The sequence below is a fragment of the Crotalus tigris genome, unplaced genomic scaffold (genome assembly GCF_016545835.1).
Source record: "Crotalus tigris isolate CLP2741 ecotype Arizona unplaced genomic scaffold, ASM1654583v1 scf7180000024339.11422700, whole genome shotgun sequence".
In the NCBI taxonomy this organism is placed as follows: domain Eukaryota; kingdom Metazoa; phylum Chordata; class Lepidosauria; order Squamata; family Viperidae; genus Crotalus; species Crotalus tigris.
In genome coordinates this window covers 5,433,859-5,453,890 of record NW_024100509.1, presented here as the reverse complement: position 1 = coordinate 5,453,890, position 20,032 = coordinate 5,433,859, and the positions used below count along the sequence as shown (strand labels likewise).

Below are 20,032 nucleotides of genomic sequence, written 5' to 3'. Positions count from 1 at the left end.
AATTCTGAAGGAGCTGGCAGACATAATCTCAGAACAACTGAACCATATCTTTCAAAAGATTCTGGAGCACCAGGGAACTACCATAGGACAGGAAAAGAGCTGATGCAATTCCCATTTTCAAAAAAAGGAAAAAAATGGATCCAGGAAGCTATACCTGGGAAGAGTCTGGAAAAGATAAGCAACAAATCTGCAAACATCTAGAAGCAAACAAAGTAATAACCACAATCCAACTTGGGTTTGTCAAAAACAAAACTTGCCAGACAAATCTTATTTCATTCTTTGACAAACAACTTTGGTGGACCAGTAAAGTGCTGTGGAAATAATTTGCTTGGACTTCAGTAAGGCATTTGATAAACTATACTACAACCTACTACTTGGCAATATTGAAAAATGTGGGTAACTGGCTGACCAACTGCACTCAATGTGTAGTCCTTAATGAAACTGTGTCTAGATTGAGGGAACTATGCAGTTGGGTAGCCCAAGGCTCTATCTTAGGTCCTATACTCTTCAATAGCTTCATAAATGATTTAGATGAGGGAATAAAAGGGGAACTCATCAACTTTGCAGATGACACCAAGCTAGCAGTAATAGCCAACACCTCAGAAGAGAGGCTCAAGATCCAGATAGTTCTCGATAGAGTTGAACACTAGGCCCTATCTAACAAAATAAAATTAAATGATGAGAAAAGTAAGGTTTTACACTTCGGCAAGAAGTGTATCAAATGTACAGGTATAGAATAGGTGGAACCTAGCTCAATAGCAGTAACTGCAAGAGGGATTTTGCAGTCCTAGTGGACAACCAGTTAAATATGAGACAGCAGTGTGCTGCAGCCACCAAAAAAGCCAATGCAATCCTAGGCTGCATTAACAGAAGGATAGAATCAAGATCATGTGAAGTGTTACACTGCTTTATAAGGCCTTGGTAAGATGATATGTGGAATATTGGACAGCTATTTGCCCAGAATGGCATAAGGTCTCCTGCTTGTGCAGGGAGTTGGACTAGAAGACCCCCAAGGTCCCTGCCATTTCTGTTCTGTAAGTACACAGGATTCATATGAAATATATAAGTGTAATCAGAGACAGATTCCCACCTAATGCACCATGTTTAGTTCTGGCATCTCACTTTAAGAAAATTCAGAAGATAGCAATGACAACAATCAGGGATTTGAAACTAACTTGTGTAAGAAATAGTGAAGGAACTGGAAATGCTTAGCCCTAAGAAGAATAGAGTGATATTATAGTGCTCTTTAAATACAGAATCACAGAGAAGGTCAAGACCTGTCCTCCATTCCATTTGATGATATAAAATAATGGATTGAAGTTATTGGAAGACAAATTACAACTCAATTTTAGAAATAAAATCCTAAGAGTAAAATGATATACAAATAGTCCTTGACTTAGAATCATAATGGATTCTGCCAATTATGGTCATACATCATGTCAGCCTAAAGTGGGTTATCACATTACCGACCTTTTTTGCAACAGTTATTAAGCAAACGCTATGATTGTTAAGCAAGCCTGTTGTTCTTTATTTTTGCCAAAAACTGGAAATAAAGGCAGATTTTCAGCAAAAATGTCATAAATCACAGGCACAATGTTGCAAATGGCCATAAATGCAGTCATGTAATCACATGGCCATGAGTCTGTCAAACTTCGGAACTGGGCCGTAAGTACCTTTTTGGGGTAGCTGCCACCGGTTCCTAAGTGACTGGTCAAACATTAAGGGCTACCTGTAACCAATCAGTCAAAGAAGTGGTTAGACTCCTTTTTGGTATATACATGTGGTCTTCGAATTATGTTCACTCATTCAGCAACCATTCAAACTTGTGACAGTGCTGAACTAGGGACTTATAATTGGTCCTCAGAGTTCTATCCATCATAAAATCCTTGCAGTCATATGATGATAATCTGAATGCCTGATATCCAGTTTACAGTTATATTGTTGCAGTAAGCTGTGGTCAAATGACTTTAATTTCCAATGCTCCCTGTGGCTTCTACAAATAAAGTCCATAAGGAAATCAGAAGTTACAATTACGTGAGGTTCTTGCTTAATGACCTATACCAGTGATGGTGAACCTTTTAGGGACCGAGTGCCCAAAAACTGGCCCTGCCCCTGCTCCACCCCTGCCCTGCCCCCATTCCGCCCCATCCCCCATCCCGCCTGCCCGCAGGGCCACTCACCGCCTCCAAGGCCCGCCACAGATTGCCCAGGCAGCCAAGCAGTGCTATGATGGTCACGCCCTCTGCCCATGCCCTGCAGCATCAATTGTGCATGATGGGGTGTGAGGACAGATTCTTGTCTACGCTGCCTGGCTGCCATGTTCTTGGTTGTGCTGCTCCACGTGGGCCACGCTCAGGGGAGACTCTCCTTCAGGGGGGCTACTGGAGAGGAGGGGGTCACGAGGGGGGAGGCAAGGCTGGGGCAACAGCATGTGTGTCCACAGAGAGGGCTCCAAGTGCCACCTCTGGCACCTGTGTCATAGGTTTGCCACCACTGACCTATGCATTCCTTGCTTAATAATGGTAACCAGTGCTGCCAGAATTGCCATTGCTAACCAGTGCAGTTATGTCACATTGTACTTTACAGCAGGAAGCTTAGGGACAATTCTATTCACAACTAGTATTCTGAGGATTAGTAGTACACTTGTATGCTCAAGCAAAAGTTAGATAGTTCTTCTCTGGGATGCTTTCATCTGCACTCCTGCACTGAGCTGTGGGTTTAACTTAACAAGCTGTCTCTTTTAAGGCAATTTTCTGTACTTTTTGTAGTTCTTTGTAGTTTTATGTTATGGATTATCAGGAGAATCTAGTTTTAGAAGACTTATAAACCATCCTTTTCTATTGATCCCATTCTTTTACCCATTTTTGTGTTATATTAGCTAAGAAAAACAAGAAGCAGAGTTTACAATGTTAGATGAAAAATCTTCTTTATCCTGCCCCTTCCCATTATTGTCCAAGAGAGCTACAAGCTTCACTCACTTGAATAGCTGAGAGGTCCTTCAGATGAATGTTGTGAATTCAAGCACAACTGTTCCAGGGAGCTAAGAAAAGAGAGAAAAGATTTTATTTTAGATTTATAGTCATCCTGCTCTCTGCTATTGGTTATGCAGGTAGTCCTTGACTTACAACACTTCATTTAGTGACCATTCAAAGTTACAATGGTACTGAAAAAAGTGACATGATTGTTTTTCACACTTACAACCATTGCACCATTCCCATGGCCATGTGATCAAAATTTGGGTGTTTGGCAACTGACTCATATTTATGACAGTTGCAGTGTCCCGGGGTCATGTGATCCCCTTTTGTGACCTTCTGACAAGCAAAGTCAAAGGGGAAGCCAGATTCACTTAACAACCATATTACTAACTTAACAACTGCAATGATTCACTTAACAACTGTGTCAAGAAAGGTTGTAAATGGGACAAAACTCACTTAGCAAATGTCTCGCTTAGCAACAGAAATTTTGGGTTCAACTGTGGTCATAAACGAGGACTACCTATATTCATGGAAGAACCATTTTCCTGAAAAGCAATTTTAATTAGCTTAGGCTTTCTTGCAGGGTGAACTAAATTTTAAATTTAAATTCGGGCTTATTCAATAACTACACTGTCCTCCAGTCTACAAGATGACACAAAAATAGGTAATCCATTCTTATTCAGTAACAAGCGATACTATCCTTACAGTTTTAAGGTGAGACAAGATAGAGTCAGTAATTAATGCTTTTATTTCTTCTCCCATCAACTTTCCTGCTGCATGGCAAAAAAAACAACAAGAAATTACTCTTCTTAACTTTATGGTGCAATGGATGATGGGAACCTGAGAATCAGAGAATTGAGGCTCTTCTTTCAATAGAAGCTTTTATAGCTGTTTTGATCATTTCATAATCATATGGAAAGCAAAACAAGTGTCCTATGCCAGCTTTCAAGTTGTTCAAGGACATACCACTGGGATAGAGGTACTGTGTGGTAGTGAGGTTTTACTTGGAATGGTTTGGAATACATATCTAGCATTATTCCAAGAGAGCAATAGAGAGTTGTCCAAAAATAAACCAAGCTGATAAGTTGGTGATGTAATAAATGAGCACAGGATGAAACAGGAGATAACACAGAGACAGGGCCACCTGAGTTCTCTTCCATTTTTTTTAAAAAAACTGCTTTTAAGGTCAATAGCATGCAACTGAAGCAGCAATGAAGTGAGGTTGCTGTTATTTTTTTAGAGATTCTGCTGATATTGTCCCATTGGAATACTACGTGATATGGGAGATATACTGCATGTTTTGGTACAATTAGAGAGGAAGCTGAATACAGAATTATAGATTAACAGAGTTGGAAAGGACTTTGGAGGTCTTCTAGTCCAACCTCCTGCTCAGGCAGGAAACCCTATACTAATGCAGACAAATGGCCATCCAAACACTTCTTAAAAACTCCAGTGATAGAGCACTCATAACTTCTAGAGGCAAGCCATTTAATGGATTGTTCTCACTCATAAGAAATTTCTCCTTTATTCTAGGTTGGATCTCTCTTTAAGTTTCCATCTGTTGCTTCCTTGGAAATCACTGTCTAAGTACTTATGTAAGTGGCTGCCTGAGGAAGCTAGGTGTCATGTTAGTCTAGCAGCAATGCAAAACAAAATAGCTACAGAAAGCAGTGGCCAACAACTTTAATGGAGAAAGGTGTGTGTTACAGCCAAAACTAGCCAGTAATTGCTAGTAGACCTCAACTTACACAATTGCCACAAAAATTGGGCATAAGTAAAATTTTTATCAGGAGATGTAAAAACTTTAACACCATATTGGCTAAATACATATTAAAAAATGTATCATGGCAAAAATAATAAACAAAACAGAACAACAAGTGTATTTGGCACAATGTAAATATAATATTATTTGAATCAAATTAAGTGTATGATTTTTAATGTATTTCCCCTTCTGTCACAATAAAAAACTGCAGTAAAGATTGGGGGAGGTCTGAGACCAGAGTCAAGGCTTTGTGGAATTGCATTTTGAATCTCTGCCCTAAATCTATGAAATCCTGAAGAAGCCCAATTATCTGCAAGGGTGAACAGAGACCCAATCAATAATTCTAAAGAAGGTAGGATGTAATGGTAAACCCCACCCTGAAATTATTAGTCCCATTCCTATTCTGTTATTACTACTAATAGTTGGCATATACATATATATATGTACACATAGACATATATTATCTTTCACAGTCTTCCTACTCTAGCTGAGGCCTTTCTAATTGAAAGGAGTAAACTACGCTGCTAGGAAGAGCATACGTACTTACCCAGTCTTCTCTGTGTTAAAATTTCCATTTTGTAGCATTATTTCAGAATGCTCTGTGCTAGTCACACCTCTCAGGCTCTCCTTCATTTCCACACTTTTAACTGGCAAGGGCAAAGTAGCATCTGGTAACATCTCTTTCTTATTCTCCAAGGAGGCTGACTGAATGAGGACAGAAGGAACTAATACAGTCTCTGCCTGTATTTTCTGAGCAGTTGAAATGGATGTGGTTGGACTGATGTTCATAGACTGCTCGCTACATAGACTGGAAAACTTGGGAATAGAAGGAATGGACAAAATTTTAGACAAACGCTTTCCTTCAGTACTCATTTCATTGATGTGAACAAAGTTCTGAATACCAGTTCCAGAATTATCCTCTATTGCTCTTCTCTGAGAAGCTAGAGCATGGACTTGGTCTTCTGAGGTTATATCAAAAGTCTGAGCATTTGTGGTACATTTTTCTTGGTCAAATCTCTCTTGAATATTATGTGCTCCTTGTGCAGAACAAAAAGTGGGTTTATGAACAGGTAGCAATATTGACAATGAGATTGGCTGTAGTTTGGCTGTTCCATGATCATGTGGGAATACAGTTCTGGGTTTAGGAATTGGCTTTTCTATAGAATATGTAGAGTCTTTATTCAGAAGTGAATGTTGTAGCTGACTGGCTAAATCATGATCAACCTCAGAGTCAGAAATAGTTTTTGCCAACATTTCTTCATTTTTTATCACAGGTCTATCTGGAGAATATGTACATTCAGCTGCATGGGAATCTTCTGCCATGTGCCCACTTTTATTGTCCACAAACAGATGGGTTTGCTGTACTAAATTCAGAATTCTTTTACAGTGGCCAGTAGCAGTGATACCAAGTTTCTGTAGGTCCTCCTTACGGAGAGAGGCCACATCTCTTACTAAGACATATCCATGTTGTTTGAAGATATCTTGATAGCTTTCCAGATGAATGATGGCAAGCCAGTCTGCAATATCAGAATCCATGTGACACAAAGGATGCATGTCAGTTCAGCAAGGAAGTAGACTTCTCAGTCTGCAATCTATGAGACATCAAAGAAAAAGTAAAAACTTTGGAGCTTAAAAATTTGCAATAGTGATGTACTCTATACTAAATCTGGTATCAGTGAAAAAGAATAAATACATTAAGTTTTCTAGTCTGAATTCTTATTTTGGTTTCAGTTGGTTGGGAAAATAAAAAGATGCTCAGTTCAAATAAAGAGTTCAGATTGCTGATCTCTGAACTCAATATAGTTATTTTGGCTAATATTCTGTTTATGACAAACGGTTCCTAAAAAAAAAACCTATTTGAACAATAGGGATCTTTCTTTTCCAGGAAAAGTGGGCTAACTAACTATTACAGAGCACTTTCAGCCATCCAGTCTTCAGTGCATCTAAGAAAGAATCTCTTTTTTTGATTTTCCACTGGAGAGTGGGGAGAACCTTCAGAATAACATTCTCTGAAAAAAAATATAGATCTACTTTAAAAAAAAAAGTAAGATTCTCCAAGAGCAAGGTGCTTTGATAGTGAGAAAAAAAGAGGAAGCGTTTGTAATAAAAAGATAGCGTGATCTATGCTACAATTTGTTAAAAGGATGAGATGAAGCAATTCACAAAAAGTCATATATAGTAAGAAATTACTGTTCATATTTATCACAATCAGTAAATAATATAGAATAAAAATGTCTTCTACTTTCATTGCATCACAGCAATGTATGGTACAGTATTTCTTTTTTTTAATAAGTATTTTATTAAATTTTATAAGGGTAAAGGGGAAGTGGGGTCAATAAGGGTATGACAAGGGGTAACAAACAAAAAAGGTTAGACCAGGGGAAGGGATAGGTACAATAGTGGGGTTGTCCCTCACAATAAGTAAACGCTTCAGCAAGTAAACCCATCCAGGTATACATATTCAATCATAGTAATTAATATAAAATAGCAATATAATATTACTAATATATTACTAATTAATTATAATACCTTTAACACATTAATGTTACTTATTGGTTATAATTATTGCTAAAATCACAAATAAAAAAGAAGAAAAATTCATAGGAATAAACATGAAATTTAAATACAAAATATCAATTATCCCATTAAGTTTCATATCCTTTTCTCATTCTATCATATTGCTAACCATTGGTAAAATTTATCCCATGTTTTAAGATAGATTGAGTCTTCTTTCTCTTTCATTTCTAAAGTTAATCTGTCCATTTCTGCACATTTGAGTATTTTTCTTATTATAATCTGGTCAGATAGTAGATTTTCATTTTTCCAGAACAGGGCAAATGCTATTCTCGCAGCTGTTAATACATGTAATATTAAGTACTCATTCTCTTTTCCATAATTAAATCCTAATATTCCTAGCAAACACAATTCCGGTTTAAATTCTATCTTTATTTTAATCATTTTTTCTAACCACATATGAATCTTAAACCAGAATTTCTTAGCGTTAGGGCATATCCACCAGAGATGATAATAAGTGCCTGGTTTTTGTTTACATTTCTAACAAATATTTGATACGTTTTTTAAAAAAATTCTCTAATCTAACTGGTGTCATATGCCATCTATAAAACATTTTATATAAGTTTTCCTTATATGCAGCTGCTTTAGTAAATTTAATATTTCGATCCCAAAGATTTTGCCAATCTTCTAAGTCTATAGAATAACTAAAGTTCCTTGCCCACACTATCATTGTTTTTTTTTACTTGTTCTTCTTCCATCTTCCATCTTAACAAAAATGTATAAAGTTTCTTGATCAGATTTTCATCTGTTTTTAAGAGTATTTTATCTAATGGTGTCTGTTCTTTGTAGAATCCCATTAATTTTACATCTTTCTCATATCTTGTTTGAATTTGGAGGTAAGACCACCATGTTAAATTGACACCATGTTGTTGAAGAGCTTGTCTGTCTTTAAGTTTTCCATGTTTATCTAAAATGTCTTTATACATAACAAGTTTGTCATAGTTAATTAAGTTTGGATAAGCAAATGCTTCCATTGTTGAAAGCCACTCAGGTATTTTCATATAAATTTTATTTTTAATTGTCTCCCATTCTAAAAGTAATACATTCCTTATGGCATGAGTTTGAAAATATTTATGTACTTTGTTTTTTTCGTACCATAAAAACGCATGCCAACCCAGTTGCAAATCATGTCCCTCTAAATAAAGAAGTCATTTGTTTCTCAGCGTAATCCATTCTTTAAGCCAAAGCAAAATAGCTGCTTGATAATAAAGTCTCCAGTCTGGGAGCCCAAGCCCCCTCTGTCTTTAGATTCTTGTAGTGATTTGATTTTAATTCTTGCTTTTTTTCCTTGCCATATAAATCTCATTATTGTTGCATTTAAATCATCAAAAAATTTCTGATTTAATTTGACGGGGACCATCTGAAATAAAAAAAGTACCTTAGGTAAAATGTTCATCTTAACAGTCGCTATCCTCCCTAACAATGTAGTTGAAGGTTTTTCCACTTTTCCATATCTAGTTTTATTTGTTTCAATAATCTTTCATAGTTGTCCTCTTTTACTGTTATATATTTTGATGTTAAATAGATACCTAAATATTTCACTTTTTTGGCTATCTGGAGATTTGTTTTTTTAATAAGTTGAAGTTTCTGTTTCTCTGTTGTTGTTGTTTTGTTTTTTTGTGTGAGTACTTTAGTCTTTTCCCTATTTATTTTCAACCCATCCACTTCTCCAAATTTCTCTATTTTCTGCAAAGGTTTAGTGGCTGTTTCCAATAGCTCCTCTAAGATAAAAACCAAATTGTCTGCAAAAGCCTGTAATTTATATTTCTGATCTTTTATCTCCAGTCCTTTAATCTCCAAATCTTGTCTAATATTCCTAGCCAGCACTTCCAATGTAAGAATGAATAACAAAAGAGACAGAGCACATCCCTGTCTCGTGCCTTTTTTAATATCAAAACTGTCTGTATAATCTCCGTTTAAAAGTATCCTTGCTGATTGTTTATTATAAATTGCTTGGATTGTGTTTATAAAATTTTCACCAAAATCCATCTCCCTCAACTGTTGAAACATAAATTGCCAATTGAGATTATCAAAAGCTTTTTGTGCTTCCAAGAATATAAGAGCCATCTGTTTCCCCGGATGCTTTTCATAATATTCCAACACTTTTAAAATGATTCTTAAGTTATTCTTTATCTGTCTTTTAGGCAAAAAGCCATTTTGGTCTGAGCGAATAAATTCATTCAAGAATTTCTTCATTCTTTCCACTATTATTGCTGTGAATATTTTATAGTCCACATTTAATAATGATATTGATCTATAGTTTTTAATTTGTGCAAGGTCAGTATCGTCTTTAAGTATAAGAGAAATATTAGCTTCTGTCCAGGAATTTGGTATTTTTGTCACCAAAAAGGTTTCATTACAGAGATCTTTCAATATCGGGCTTACTATATCTTGTAAAGCTATATAAAATTCTGCTGGGAAACCATCAGGTCCCGGAGTTTTATCCTTCTATTGCCTTTTTATAGCTTCTGTAATTTCCATCATTGTTATCTTCTCATTTATCATATATTGCATATTCTCTGGTATCTTTGGAAGATCCACTTTTTTAAAATACTCCAGTATTGCCTCATTAGAAACCACCTCCGCCTTGTAAAGTGTCTCATAGTAAGCCTTGGCAATTTTTTTCAATGGGTCATTATGGCAATGTATTTCGCCTTTTAAATCTTGTAGTTTACTTATCAATCTTTTTTCTCTTTCTTTTTTCAATCTGTATGCAAGCCATCTTACAGTATTTCTTAATACATCTTTTAATGTTGATAGATTCACCAATCCTAATCCCACTTTCCTCTTTGCATATGTCTAGCAAGTCTCCTCCCCGGGCTATGTGTTTTCATGATCCATCAATATAGTTAGGGAAAAGTTTCTTTCTTATCATCATAATTATCTCCCCCCCCCTTTGTGGATTAATGTCCCTGGTGTTTTGCAGAAGACCTGAAATTGCAAATTTTGTCATAATTTGTAGAAAAGATATATCTCATATCATCAAGCCTAACCTAACTAAACATCAGTTAACTAATTTCCAGAGTACAAAAATACGGATTGGAAAAAGAAAATAAATAGAACGAGCATGTTGTTTAACACTTTTCCCATTTGCCTTTTCTCTGCTTCAGATCATACATGCCCAGGTATGAAATCTATTCCAATTGTTTCATGGCTGGATCCTTAGTGCAAGGAGTAGCTCAATCCTACTTCAGTCAGTAGAGAAGTCTGTTCTACCTAATCCTGATTCTGGAGAAGGAATTGGGAAATGGAGCTCCATCCTTTATTATCTAGCATGGGAAATCATTTATATGTATTATTTTTATTTTTTTATTCAACTGGGACAAAAACTACAGGTAAACTGGAACATTATGGATAAAGCATGCGACATTTTCATAGAACGATGTGGAACATATGCCCAACATTCCCAAAGTTCCCACTACATTGTTGAACTCTTTTCTTCATCCATTGTGACATACTAACACACAAATGTACATCAACAGAGGTAAAATAAGACAGAGCAAATAATACATATAGGAAAAGATCCCCATCTGCTTTATTTAAAAATTTACATAGCTTACACAATTCTAAAAAAAAACAAATTAAAAAAATGCTTGGGAACATGGAGTTTACATAAAAATTAGTACAAGTAAAAGAACTAAAAGGTAGCAGAATGATATACATACATTGTGAAAAAACAGAGAGGAAAAAATTAGGAAATAAGAGGAGAAATAGTTATATAAGCACATTAAAAGAAGATTAAACCAGATGAGTATGATGAAGGGAATAAATGAATCTATTTGTCATTTGTTAAGAGAGCAATATTAGAAACAAAATCAGAAAATTGGAATAGCCATTATGGATCTCTGTCTCTTTCTCCATTGTACTCTTTTGTTTCTTAAGGGAGTGGCCTGTTTTTGTAATAACTTCTTTTGAATTGTGGTACTATCCAACCACATAAGAGAGAAAAAGGATTTAAATTAGGGAAACAGTAATTAAATGTCTTAGTCCCAAATGACCACATTCTGTACACAGGCCAGGCCTTTTCTGAACCAGAGCACTGAAACTTTGGCTGAGAATGGTTTAACAAACAAATACTTAAAATCCTAATACCCTTGTCAGATTGTCCCAAATTCATACTATACCAGGGTTCCCCAATGTTTCCGGCTTTCCGGACTGGCAGGGGAAAAGAAGGTTCTGCATGAGTGACTGGCAAGCGTGCGCATGCAGCTCCATTTCCACAAGCAGTATGCATGCACACCTGCTGCTCACTTAAATGGAGCGCATGGAAACCTGCTCATCCGCTGCTTGCACAAGTGAGGATGTGTGTGCATGCTTATGCACTCACCAGCTGTTTCTGGGGCCCAGTTGGAAACCCCTCATGGACCACTATGAACAAGAGAAATGGGAGGCACCTGAGCTAAATTTCAAGTGTTGTTGCAAATGGTCTCAGTACTTATGCCAATGTGATAGTTTAGTTTTTTCTTTTTAATACATTTGCAGACATTTCTAAAATTCTATTTGTCATTATGGGGTACAGAGTGTAAATTAATGAGAAAAAAAATGAATTTCAAAAACTTTAGAATCGGCTGCAGCATAACAAAATTGACAAAAGTGAAAGGGGTCTGAATACTTTCTGAATGCACTATATGACTGTTGCTGTGTCCCAAAGACATGTGATCACCTTTTGCAATGTTGTAACAAGGTTACTAACTTATCAGCTGTAGTGATTCACCTAACAACTGCATCAAGAAAGGTTGTAAAATGGAGCAAAAGTCACTTAACAAATGTCTCATTTAACAATGGAAATTTTGAGCTCAGCTGTGGTCATAAGTTGGGGACTATCTGTATTAGGTATATTGGCCACCTTGAGTTATTTATAAAAATAATAAAGGTGGGATTAAAAAAAAACTTTAAAAAAAGATAAGAAAAAGTCTAAGTTAAGCACTGTTCTATCCATCCTTTCTCAACTCCTGTAACTCCTAAATACTGTTGTGCATCAGTTTGACTAAGACAATATTTCACCATGCAATCCTGATACTGATTTATTCCATCAAAGGGAACCAATTTAATGTTCGTATTCTGAACTCTATGAAATTTCTATGGCAAACTGTTTCTACAGAGCTTCAGCATATAGCAAACAATTGTAACTTTACTACAACATCTTATTGGACTGGGCTGGGGTGTATTGATTTAATGGTTGGCAAGATTGTTATAAAATTGACCTTTCAGATCAGACCATCATTGATTATCTCAGTCTCCAAAAGCTTAGTGTTCTATATTTGCTCCACCTCATTGTCCTTCATTGTTTTTTGTGAGCAATTTTAGACTAATGACCAATTTATTTTACAGACAAGAACAGTGAGTTAATCACTTAAAATTTCAAAAATAACTCTAGCAATCAGCTCTATCACTTTTAGGAAGGAGCAATATCTTTCCTTATAAATGCCATTGATTTTTGTACAAAACCTGGCTGTTCTGTTAGGAATTTGGCATGGATGTTCCTTACAAAGGGGTCACATTCTGTCACAAAGTAATAGGTTTCTTTTTTATTGAACAGATTTTAAATGAACATAACTCAGAATTTGTGTAACTATTTCTACATCTTTATCACCTCATAAACAATAACAACTCATTCTGTTGAAAAACTAAAGTTTTGTATATTTTTTCTCACGGTAGCCAATGGGAGTTTAATGTTCAGCTATTTATTTATTATTGAATTTATACTGCACATACCTATTTATTCCAGTGATCAATATAACTTACATCAATACAAATACAGTTTATGAGACATAAAATTAATGCAATAAAAATCAAAACCAAAATTAGAACCAGTCATTAAAATAATTAACAATTACATTCTTGGCAAAAGAAATTTGCTAAATATTTTTCAAGCCTTGCACTAGTTCTGGTCATGATTATCTATGGAGTAACCCAGAAGAGATAAAATTAATTTTGTAGTTGATAGCTTGCTGGCCATTAAACATATTTACTATCTGAACTGGTAGACAATTCAAACAATTAAAGTGTTACATGATGGAATCATTGTAACAACAATATTTGAACCAGGATTTTCTATTTATTTATTTAAAACATTTATATAGCTATCCATCTTATACCAAACTGGGCAGCTCCCAACCAATTTTCAACAATTTCTTAACCATGACATTTTTTGAGGGTGCTTGAGTAATCCCTGTCACTTCTTCTTTTCTGCTATTTTGGAAAGCTCCATCATTTATGCAGAAAAGCTGGATCTTGACTATACTGATATATTGATAAGCAGCACTTACCCTTTATCCCACTCTTCATTAATAGTCATTACAGTTGGTCATATAAGACAAGCGTTATAAGATATCCTTCACATTCCTGTTTGGAGAACAGTTCAGATATGGATACCTTCCCACAAATGAAGCAGCTCCTGCTACTACTTGGCTGTTGTTCCCCCTCACCCCAACTCAATTCTTCCATTTCCTCCCATTGTTCAAGAGAGGTTTCCTTCCTGTTGCCTTCTCCCACCCTGCAAACAGAAATTATTCACTTTACTGTGAATGTGGCAATGATCCTCTACATGAGAATATTTTATACATGTTACATGTATACCTCATTGAGGTGATAATTCTATATTTTGAAGTATTTAAACTGCAATGGGAACATTGAAGATACTGAAGATACTTTCTTATATTGATCTATATCTTTATAGAATAGGAAACTCTAATTAAGAATTGGCCCCAAATTTTTAGAGACTTATTTGGCTTATTTTCAAACACTATTCCTATCCTCTTCATCAATTTTATAGCTGAGCTAGCAAAACAAAACTCACAAAGATTTATTTTAGTCCTGTAAACCTTGTAATTATCCTGCCAGTTAAGATAATTAAATATAATAGAAACTTTATATGTAAGGCCTATGAATACATGCTGAGAAAATGACAATGTCTGATTAATGTAAATTACAAATCTATGGGGGTTGGTAGTTCGGCTCATGAGTTGTACAAATTTGCTGTTGTCTAGTTTATCCCTGGCCATCATCTTTTTTGCTTTATTTTTTATTGTATTATATTATTGATATTTTTATTTATATATTTTATTTAAATAAAATATTTATTGATATTTTATTGATCAGTTGTTTTGCGAAGTGGACAGTCATATATATCCAATAAAATAAATTAAAAATTACAATAAGGACATCAATAGAATGGAGAATATTCAGAGAAGGCTGCCAAGATGACGAGGCAACTGGAAGCCAACTTCTATGAAAAATTGATTGTGCTTCGTCTAGAGAAGAAGAAGCTCATCAGTGGGTGATCCAACCTGGAACTAAGGAGAAATTTCCTGACAGTGAGAACAATTAGTCAATTGAACAGCTTGCCTCCTGGATGGGTACTCCATCACTCAAGGTTTTCAAGAAATGAGTGAACAACCATTTGTCTGGGATGGAATAAGGACTCCTGCCTTGGGCAGCGGATCAGATTAGAAGATGTTCAAGGTCTCTTCCAGCCCTATAATTATATAATAGGAGCTGTGTTAGCTGTGTTCGAATATCTAAGGGACTATTATATAGAAGAGGGAGAAGACTTGTTGGAGGATAGCAAGCCCAGAACCAATGAGTATAGTTAAATGGTATATAGCAAGGGTTCCAAACTCCTGGGTCACGACCTGTTCAGAACATGGCTGTGGAAATGGTGGGCAAGCGCATGTGTGCAGCTCCACTTGCATGTGCAGCGCACAGGTAGGTGAGTGAGGATGAAGGAACAGCTCGATTTGATTAATGGTTGATCTGCCTTCCCTAATGTCTGCTTATTCATTGCCAAGAAATTTTTCCTACTCTAACCATTCAAGAAGTTTATAAAATAAACTAGAAATACTAAGGGGACTAATCAGGAGATATTTGGAAGAGATCATGCTATTATCTGTGACAAGATTTTATTATTCATGTTCTATATATGAAATATTTAACATATAGAACTTCAGTACTGCATATTATATTTATAGTATTTTATTACTTAGATATTTTGTTACCCAGGCTCTTTTTAATTCAGTATTCTCTTAATATACTCACTGCATTGAAGTAAACTGTTGTATGCAATCTTATTGATCTTTTAGATATTAGGCATTTTAATAGTTTTCTTTAAACAAATGTTTATTTTCTTTTGTGCCATGGCTTTTCATGCTTTTAATCTGTTAAAATTTACTGTTTAATTTTATAGCCAGTAACCATAACAGAGATTATCTATGTGTCTATTTTCCTTTTATTTCTAATATGCATAAAGAAAACTTTTTAAAATTATCTTTGCAATCTCTAACAAGCCTTAGCTTATTCTGTTTTAGTTTTTCTGAAAAAAATCTGAAAAAAGGAAGCTACTTTGTACTTTTCTTTGGTTATGTGTTCTTTTTTTCATTCCTTAAATATGTGCCTTTCTCTTAAGCATTTTCGAGCAACTTCTTCTCTGCTTCTAAATATTGTTATCTAATTTGGCATATTCCATCATTATTTGTTTGAATCCTGCTGTTATTACTTTTATAAATAACTCAAGGCAGCGAACATATCCAATGCACTTTCCTCCTGCTATTTTCCCCACAACAACAATCTGTGAGGTGGGTTGGGCTGACAGAGTGACTAGCCCAAAAGTCACCCATGACTGAGGTTTATGGCTAAGGCACGACTAGGACCAGTGGTGAGATTCAAATAATTTAACAACCGGTTCTCTGCCCAAAGAGCAACTTAAGAACACGTAAAGGAACGGACTTCCCTGAATGCTAAAAGTAAAGGGGGGGGGGCAGAGTAAGCCACCTGAGGAAGAGGCAGAGGGGGAAAACTTCTGCAGGGACAAAACTTTTCAAGTGCCGGGCAAGTGATCTGCAGAGTGAAGTGGGGGCAGCGGGGACTGAAGAAAGCTCCTCCAGAGGCAGACATGGCTCTTGTGCAGCGATGGCAGAGCCTTTCGCCATCACTCCCCTCCTGACTCCAAAATGGCAGAGGGGGACCGGGTAAGGCCCATCCTCCATAGCATGGCAGTCTGGCTCAGGAGGGAAGTGAAAGGGAAGAGGCAGGCAGGCAGCTGATGTGATCAAAGGTGCCACATCTCTGTTTGGTTTCTGTCATTCCTCTCCTGGACTTTTGGGGAGGGTTTTTTTTTCCCCAGCTGGAAGGAAGTTGAACGAAAACCAGACGTGTTCCGGAAAACACAGATTTATCATAACCAATTCACCGAACTCAAAAAATTAGGTATCGGTTCTGCCAAATTGGTACAAACCAGCTGAATCCCACAACTGACTAGGACTCATAGTCTCCCACTTTTTAGTCTGGTGCTTTAAACCAAAATACTGGTTATATAGTTATTACAGACTATGTTAAACCTTCTAGTGAAAGAGTGATTTTAAATGTCTTGGGACTGTTGACCATAACCAGATATCAAAAGTTATTTTAATTGTTCTGCACTTTTTTGGCAATTTATTTTTATACTGCAACTTGCCACTTTCAAATTAAGAAAAATCAACATCTGATCCTATTAAATTATCTGACAAAATACTTCATACTCTACCCAGATTTTTTAACAAGATGTTTGTTTAGCTATTTACAAGGATGGCTTCTCCCATTAATTAAATTTAAGCATTATTATAACCATACCTCCATATTAGCTTAGAGTGCAAGTAGAAATTTCATACTTAGAAAAAATACCAGATTTTAATGATCTCCAATATATAATGGGGATTGTTAGGGTTTTTCTTAATGTAGTACATATCATAGAAATAAAAACTGTATTTGTTTTTTCTATAAAACTGATTGTACAAAATTTATTTTTATTTATTTTATTTATTTGTATCCCATCTTTATTATTTTTACAAATAACCCAAAGTGGCCAACATATCCAACGCACCTTTTTTTCCCCACAACAACAACAACCCTGTGAGGTGAATTGGGCTGAGAGAAAGTCTAATGCTAATATTATGCTTACTTTTATTTTCTCATCTTATTAACACCACCTGTCTTATTCTACTGTCTTCCTATTACTATTCCATAGTATGTATTTAGAATTGTTTTTAATTTATGTTTGTTTGTGGCGATGTTACTATGTATGTAGTGGCATGTTTTCTTATACAACATTAACTATTTTGTAGCTCTTTAAATCCTTTCTTTGTTCCCCCAGATTTTCAACTCCCATAGCCAATTTCAGACCATTTGCACATGAAAACCCTTTTCACTTCTCCATAAGCTTGTGAATTGGCTTTGAATTTAATGTATGTCTTCACTGTAAAAGTCGGGATACATTCAGAGATGTATATACTGTAAAAATAGCCAATGTTGAAGTAAATATCATAGTCAATAAAATTTATAAAATTTATAAAATTCGTCAAATTTCAATTCCATGAGAATCATAGGTCCCAGATTTTGGACACATAATTTTAAGTTAGTCCATTTTAGATGTATACTGTAAATTAGCCCATTTGAGGTACCTTGATTCCAAAATTGTTGCCGTATGATGCATGGTTTCACTAGTTAGAAGTTATTGGAATAAGAGTGTTGATAATATAGGTACAGTAGTCCTTGATTTACAACCTCAATTGAGCCCAAAATTTCTGTGGCTGAGCAAAACATTTGTTAAATGAATTTTGCCCCATTTTCACAACCTTTCTAGCCACAGTTATTAAGTGAATAACTGCAGTTATTAACTTAGTAACATAATTGTTAAATGAATCTGGCTGCCTCATTGCTTGCTTATCAGAAGGTCACAAAACATGGTCACATGACCCTGGGACACTGCAACTGTCATAAATATGAGTCAGTTGCCAAACATCTGAATTTTGATCATGTGACCATGGGGATGCTACAATGGTCCTAAGTGTGAAAAATAGTCATCAATCATTTTTTTCAGAGCTGTTGTAACTTTGAATGGTCACTAAACAAACTGTTGTAAATTGAGGACTTACAACATATAAATCTTGCATGCCATTAAATTCTCAATGACTCTGGGCAGTTCACAACAATCAAAAAAATTTAAATAAAATTAAAATAGTGCTAAAACTTCTCTGATTTGTATAGTGTGTGTGTGTGTGTGTGTGTGTGTGATCTTTATTTGGTTTGGGGATTGGAGAAATTTAATTAAGGCAAACTGGTAAACCATCATATTCAAATACATTCAAGTAAAAAAGTTTAGAAATAAAATTATTATATGAGTTGTCTGCAGTTCTTTAAGTGCAAACATCCAGGCCAGACACTTTCTACCCTTGAGTTGAGCTATTAACTTTATTTTTAAGTTTTTCTTTCTGGGGATGCTGGGTTGGGGAAATTGCTCAGCTGAATTTTGAACTGAGTGATGATGCTTTGGACTAAATCTATGGTTGTATAAAGCAGTGGTTTTTAACCTGGGCGATATTGCCCCCCAGGGGGCAATTTCATTTTTCAGGGGGGCGATGGAATGAAAAGGGGCGACATGGGGATGAAGGAACGAAAAGGGGGCAATATGGGGGCAATGGAGCGAGAAGTTTTGGGGACACTTTTGAGACTTTTTCGTACAGTGAATCGCTGTATATCTGTCGTACAAAAACATCAGATCGCTCGCTAATAGTGGATTGAATTGTGTTTTCAAATGTTCCTCCAGCTAGCTTCAGTACAGAATGCCGTACATATGTGAAGACGCATCGCTTAGCTTCATGCGTGTTGCGCAGCAGCCTCTACCCATATAGTGGGATGCCACTGGCCAGAATATGGGAGATATGGGAAAAAGACTGGAAATAAATTATTTGCATCGATATGTCCTGATTACAATTTTAAAGAAAACAAAAAAAGGGTTTGCATAAATTGAAGAATTATTTCCTATGTTGTGATTGAGAGGTTATGCTGGGGGAGGGGGGCGATGACAACTTCCTCATTGGCTCAAGGGGACAATTCGTTCAAAAAGGTTAAGAACCACTGGTATAAAGCAAACAGAGTTCAACCTTTGCTTCAGTTTCCCTTGTGTCAGTAAAGAGCCATGTTCAGAAGCAGTAGCCTCCACTATCAGGAACTTTGAAGGAGACCTAAAGAATTGAAACTGGGTCTGAATCTGAAAGTATTAAGAACTTGGCTGCTCACTGGTAATTAAATTGAAATAAGTGGTACATGTCCTGCACTAATCTGCAATAGAGCAGCAGCTTCCTATTTCCTTTCCAAGATATTGGGAGGCTCCCCATGTCACAAGCCAAACAGGAAACTTCTCCAGCTACAGTATATTCAGTTGAACTGCTCCATACATTCACAGGGCATCCAATTTCCTGGACACTAACATCTGTACTGAATTTCTAAAATAAAGCTTATTTTTATTTTGCTTATTCATCAATGAATGCTGTCACAAAATTCTTGTGGTCCAACAGTTTTAATAGTTTTTTGGGAGGAGATGTCACTGCTTTCTGTTTGCTTCTCAGCTTTCATTCTAGCATCGAACAAGCACGCTTTTAGAGACTAAGAAGGACAGACCATTGTGTGCTTTAGGAGGAAATTCAGGTGGGGGGAGTTGGGAATTGCACTTACTGTTGCACTTATTAATGTCCTGAAACTGAAATCTACATGATCTCAAAAATTCCCACAGATAGGGCATGTGTTTACATAGAAGAAAAGCTGAGCTTTCTGATGTGTCCAGAACCTTCCATTCATTTTGAAACATATCACTTCTAATGTCAGTCACATTGATATCAGTGAGAGTTACTCCCAAGTAAATTACTTACAATGCAGCTTTCTTTTATTTTCTTGAGACAGGTATATCTTC

General features: G+C 35.9%; 1 protein-coding gene across 4 annotated transcripts in view; it reads right to left on the bottom strand.

Annotated features, from left to right (window-relative positions):
* The window catches only part of ARAP3 (ArfGAP with RhoGAP domain, ankyrin repeat and PH domain 3), a 120,697-nt gene extending 106,970 nt beyond the window's left edge, over positions 1–13,727 (bottom strand). For 2 of the 4 annotated variants that reach the window (XM_039326039.1, XM_039326040.1), the window contains exons 1-3: positions 13,581–13,724; positions 5,285–6,329; positions 2,979–3,040 (exon numbers count right to left, since the gene is read on the bottom strand). In XM_039326039.1, coding sequence (XP_039181973.1) covers positions 2,979–3,040; positions 5,285–6,291 — 1,069 coding nt within the window. In that variant the 5' untranslated portion in view covers positions 6,292–6,329; positions 13,581–13,724. Of the gene's footprint in view, positions 1–2,978; positions 3,041–5,284; positions 6,330–13,580 lie in introns of all 4 variants that reach the window. The other 2 variants (XM_039326042.1, XM_039326041.1) reach the window with 2 other exon arrangements.
* Between the last annotated feature and the right edge of the window lie 6,305 nt (positions 13,728–20,032).